The sequence below is a fragment of the Vicia villosa genome, linkage group LG2 (genome assembly GCF_029867415.1).
Source record: "Vicia villosa cultivar HV-30 ecotype Madison, WI linkage group LG2, Vvil1.0, whole genome shotgun sequence".
NCBI lineage: Eukaryota > Viridiplantae > Streptophyta > Magnoliopsida > Fabales > Fabaceae > Vicia > Vicia villosa.
This window is the reverse complement of record NC_081181.1, coordinates 150,511,456-150,517,054: the sequence shown is the minus strand read 5'-3', so window position 1 is coordinate 150,517,054 and position 5,599 is coordinate 150,511,456. Positions and strand designations below refer to the sequence as shown.

General features: G+C 34.5%; 1 protein-coding gene across 1 annotated transcript; it reads left to right on the top strand.

Moving 5' to 3' along the window:
- Positions 1 to 1,783: 1,783 nt before the first annotated feature.
- Positions 1,784 to 5,077, top strand: LOC131652454 (probable nucleolar protein 5-1). Its single transcript, XM_058922305.1, has 9 exons — positions 1,784 to 1,920; positions 2,010 to 2,108; positions 2,447 to 2,488; positions 2,643 to 2,822; positions 2,916 to 3,080; positions 3,217 to 3,417; positions 3,681 to 4,178; positions 4,251 to 4,385; positions 4,459 to 5,077. The coding sequence occupies exons 2-9, from the start codon at positions 2,031 to 2,033 to the stop codon at positions 4,840 to 4,842; spliced, it is 1,683 nt and encodes a 560-aa protein (XP_058778288.1). The 5' UTR covers positions 1,784 to 1,920; positions 2,010 to 2,030; the 3' UTR covers positions 4,843 to 5,077.
- Positions 5,078 to 5,599: the final 522 nt, after the last annotated feature.

The window sequence follows — 5,599 nt, the reverse complement described above, 5'->3', positions numbered from 1 at the left end:
ATATGCTGAATTTTTCCCCTTATACAACTTGCTTCTTCTCTTATACTTGCAACCATTTTCTGAGATACTAAACCATTTTTTCTCTTATATTTGCAGCCACTTTTTGAATTTTTTGGAGTCTTCAATGACATAATATTTAAGCCACTATAATTAGTAAGTTAGTTTTGAAGCCACGACTCGTAACATTTTGGGCAACCACTTCTGATTTCATAGTAATTTGGTGTTAGAAGTTTGTTTTGGGTAAGGAATCAAAGTTACAATTGCTTTACATGTAATTGTGTTTTTATCACAACACATATTTATTTGTAATTATGTTTCTGGTTTCTGTTAAAGCAGGTACTGGATGGCAAAGCAAGATTTGGTAGAATTTGGCAGAACTTGGTTTCTGGTTTATGTCAAAACAGGTACTGGATGGCAAAGCAAGATTTGTCATATCACCCTTTAAGTTTTTCACAATTTTACTTGCTAAATCAAGAATATTTATTAGTTTTTAGATGATTTGGATGCTGGATTAAGGAAGATTCTGTCAAAGCAGGTACTGTATGCATATTATTTTAATCTTTCACAATTTTAGTTAGCTAAATCAACATTATTTATTAGTTTTTAAATCAACACTGTTGTTGCTTTGATAACATAAGGTTGTGGTTATGTTTATTGATGAAACAACTTGGAATGCTCTTACTATAACAACAATTATGATGCTCCATGATCCCAAACTTACAACAACTATGCTGCTCCACCAACTTTACATAACAGAAGGATCGATTTTCCGGAGCAACGATGTTGAAGTAAGTTTTTTTCTTTGAAATTTGTGATTAGTTGGAGTTTTTTTCATGCTTCATTATCAATGTTCGTGGCTTCGTGCAGCTTGGTGCCCGAACTTGCTTGCCTTGTGTGGTTGCTGCACAAGTTGGTGCCAATGCCATTTCTACTAATGACTCCAACAGATTAGAGGTATTCAACTTTCACTATCAATTATCATGTTCTTCATGTATTATAATGAAATTAGAGTTACTTTACTTTTGCGTTAATTTGCACTAATAACTTACATATGTTTTGATGTTTCGACAGTGGTTGTAAATGGAATCATTGAGCAATGCTGAGATTACTATTGGCTGGAAATATAATCACATGATTATGCTTTGCATATTGGCTGGAAATGTAACCAATGAATTCAGTTTATTATTATTAGATATGTAAAATTGACTTTTATTCATTTTATTTATGTTGTTAGTTGTACGAGCAAATATTTATATGCTTAAGAACTTGGTTTTTAAAATTACAATACATGGTCTTGAGTGAATAAAGATTTGTAGATGTTTAATATGTATAATTATGTATATGTGTATTTTTAAATGAAGCAGATTTTAGAAGTACTTTATTTTGAACCGATCAAATACCCCAAAATAATTATATATCTATTAAAATGATTGCTTTTGCAACTTAAAAATGGACCATCATGGGCCCAATCTGTAAATTTGATTGATTTTGAAATGAAATTATTTATTTTTAAAACTGATTAAACCACATTATTAAACCGATCCGAAAATAAATTAAACCCGACAACAACCATAGTCCACAACTGAACAGGTCGAAATTGATTCTTTATTCTTCTACTAATGGTTAGGGCGGTTTGGGTTTTTGGGTCCGAGAACCAATCCGGCCCAACCGATGTCCAACCCTAGCCTAAATAATCAAAAACAATTTTTTACAAGAATATTTTTATAAAAAACAATTTATTTAAAAAAAAATCCATAATTGAAAGGTTAAACCCTCGTATTTAAAAAAAATAAAAAACAAAACAAAATCGAAACCCTAGACAAATAGTGTAACCTAAACCCTACTAAAGAAAAAACCTTCACCTTGTTCCTCTGTCGCGTTTCATTCTCCCCGCACACCGCAAAACCAGTCTCAACAAAGGTCAATACTTTTCGCTTTCTTCTTCCTTCTTTCTCCTTATCGTCTCATTCATACACTAATAACGAAAGATTTCATGATTTGTTTTTCAGGTTTGTTGAAAATCTGGTAAAATGCTTGTACTGTTTGAAACGCCGGCGGGTTTTGCCCTTTTCAAAGTTCTCAATGAAGGAAAGCTTTCTGAAGTTCAGGTGATTATCATTATTTTCGTATAAACTGTTCATAGTATAAATCTATCATTTTTTTTGTTGTTAAGATTTTTCTTATTTATTGGTTTTATTTTCAGTTTTTGAAGGAAATTTGTTTTTAATTTTAGTTGTAATTAGTTGTAATTGTTGAAAAGTTTGTATCTTGTACGTTTATGATCTCTGATGTATATACTTGTTATAGTCCTATTTAATCTGTTAGGGTTTATGAGGTTCTGTTTAGCATGGATTCATACAATGCTCTATTACCCTTAATTTCTTTTGTTGTTGTAAAACAGTAGTGACTAATTTGATCTAATCTAATTTTATTTTGCAAACTTCAGGATTTATCTCTGGATTTTTCCACTGCTGATGCTGCAAGAAAGGTTATACCCTGCATCTGTTCTCTCTCCTATTTCCCTTGATTGTGTGTTTATTGATGTTAGGAGAATCACAATGGGGAAACTGTGCAGTTAGCCTGTTTATATGTGTCAAGTTTCTCCTAGTTTATGAAGCTAACCCTATGTGATGCATAAATAGGTGGTCAAGTTGAAAGCGTTTTCCAAGTTTGAGAACACAGCAGAAGCTCTAGAGGCAGCTAGTTGTTTGATTGATGGAAAAGCTAGCAAGGGTCTGCGCAAGTTCCTGCGTGCTCATTGTGATAATGAGACATTAGCTGTAGCTGATTCGAAGCTGGGGAATATCATTAAGGATAAACTGGTGAACGACTTAAATTTCTCTTAGAAACTTATGGCGGTAGTTTAAATATTTTTCTTCAAATAGCTAACTTTTTTTGTTTGTTTAATATTTCAGAAAATCGACTGTGTTCACAACAATGCTGTTATGGAGTTGATGCGAGGTGTTCGATATCAATTGACTGAACTCATATCAGGTCTTGCTGTTCAAGACATGGCTCCGATGAGCTTGGGTTTGTCTCATAGTCTCTCAAGATACAAACTGAAGTTTAGTGCTGACAAGGTGTGTATTCTGTTCACTGGGAATTATGTTAATTACTGATGCAAAATGTTTGTGTATTGGTTCTTTTTTTTGTTGCCTGATACTTTTTTTTCTTTGAACAACAACATTTTCCTGACCTTGAGATGTTTTTTATTAGGTGGACACCATGATCGTCCAGGCTATTGGTTTACTTGATGATCTTGATAAAGAGTTGAATACTTATGCCATGAGGGTCCGAGAATGGTATGGTTGGCATTTTCCAGAACTTACCAAAATCATTCAGGATAACATCCAATATGCAAGGTCTGTCAAGCTGATGGGTGATCGCATTAACGCTGCAAAGCTTGATTTCTCTGATGTAAGAATACAATTTTGTAGTCACGTGCAACCAACTGTTTCTCCTTTGCATTGTGCATATATGACTGTCACATAATTTTGATTTATCCTAAATCTTGATAGTTTAAACTTTGTTTTCTATCTATGTTAAGCACATACTCTTTCTTTCTCAGCACAACTGAAAATACGGTGTCATGAACCTGTGACTCTGCTTTTAACAAGTAATGTCTAGTTTTACATACTTTGGTATTTAATATTTTTCCTTTATCCTGAAACACATAACAGATTTTGACAGAGGAAGTTGAGGCCGAAGTGAAAGAAGCAGCTGTGATATCTATGGGAACTGAAATCGGTGAACTAGATTTATCAAATATTAGAGAGCTATGTGACCAGGTTCTGTCTCTTTCGGAATACAGAGGTCAGCTCTATGATTATCTAAAGAGTAGGATGAACACCATTGCACCCAATTTGACTGCTATGGTTGGGGAGCTTGTTGGTGCTCGTCTCATTGCTCATGGGGGTAGCTTAATTAACCTTGCAAAGCAGCCTGGTAGTACTGTGCAGATTCTTGGTGCTGAGAAGGCTCTCTTTAGGGCACTGAAGACTAAACACGCAACTCCAAAATATGGTCTTATATACCATGCATCCTTGATTGGTCAAGCAGCTCCAAAGTTCAAGGGAAAAATTTCTCGGTCACTTGCTGCAAAGACAGCATTGGCTATCAGGTGTGACGCACTCGGAGATGGCCAAGACAACACCATGGGACTGGAAAACAGAGCCAAGGTACTTGTTATACTTCTAGTTATGCATGCATGGTTTTATAGCGAACTTTTATTTACAATTTTTTGTGTGCAGCTTGAAGTGCGATTGAGGAACCTAGAAGGCAAAGAATTAGGTCGATTTGCAGGTTCTGCTAAAGGGAAACCCAAGATAGAGGCCTATGATAAGGATAAAAAGAAAGGAGCTGGAGGACTGATAACTCCTGCTAAGGTATATTATTTGTTCATTTGGTATTATTAATGCAGTTCGTTTTATCAAGTGCTGATTGATCGTTTCTTTGTAGACCTATAATACTGCAGCTGATTCCGTTATCGATCTAAAGTCTGCAATGGATGAAGACACACCAGAGCCTACCACAGCTGAGAAAAAGAAAGAAAAGAAGGAGAAGAAAGACAAGAAGGAAAAGAAAGATAAGAAGAAAAAGAAAGAAGTGGAAGCAACTTTGCCAGCTGATGTAGACAGTGCTGAGGAGCCAGAACATGAAGTTGTGAAAAAAGAAAAGAAGAAGAAAAGGAAGGAATCTACTGAGAACAACGATACGCAGAATGGAGACACAAATTTGAATGAAGGAGAAAAGAAGAAAAAGAGGAAAAAGCACGCCGAACAGGAAGATTCTGCTGAGGTACCAAGCAAAAAGAGCAAAAAAAAGAAGAAAAATGACAACTAGAGCAGAACACGCAGAGATTAGAATCAACTTATCTATCTGGTGACTGGCTGCCATTTTTGTATACTTGTGTAACTCAGTAGCTCTTTCAGTGGTATTTTTAATTATCATTTTCATGCATTTTGTAGCGTCCTTATAACTTACTTAATGTGGTAAATTTTGTCTCTCTGGACTTGAGTGGATAATTTGATGCAATTATGTTTTCGAGGAATTAGTTAACTACCCATTGTTCTATTTACACCTTGTTGATCCCGAGTTTGCAAATTTTGTCTCAATATTTATGAGATCAACTAGAAAAAGTTATATGACGTTAATTACTAGCCTTTGCTTGAAGTGAGTATTGGAGAGGCATATGGCCTCTTTTTGGCTATAAAGTAGATGAGATATCTCAACAAAGAATGAGGGCAACAAAGGACTAATGAAATTTTGTTTTATATTCTTTGTTGTTAACAAAGTAAAGAAGCTCAATGATTATATGAGCTAGTTGCTTAAAAAATATAAAGATAACTAGCTTATATACAACAGAAAAACAGTTCAACAAAGTTGTTGTTAAGCAACTAGTTGACTCACTTTGGCAATGATATTAATAGAACAGAGAACAAAGTTTGATTTACTATTGCCAACCAAGTGATTTCTTTCAAAATACACTAGTATGACATAACTCCTTAACACGATGGATATTTAAAAATAAAAATAGAATCCAGCCTAAACATAAACCGCATACTTAAAAGTAAAAGCACACACCCTCCATTCTTTCCAT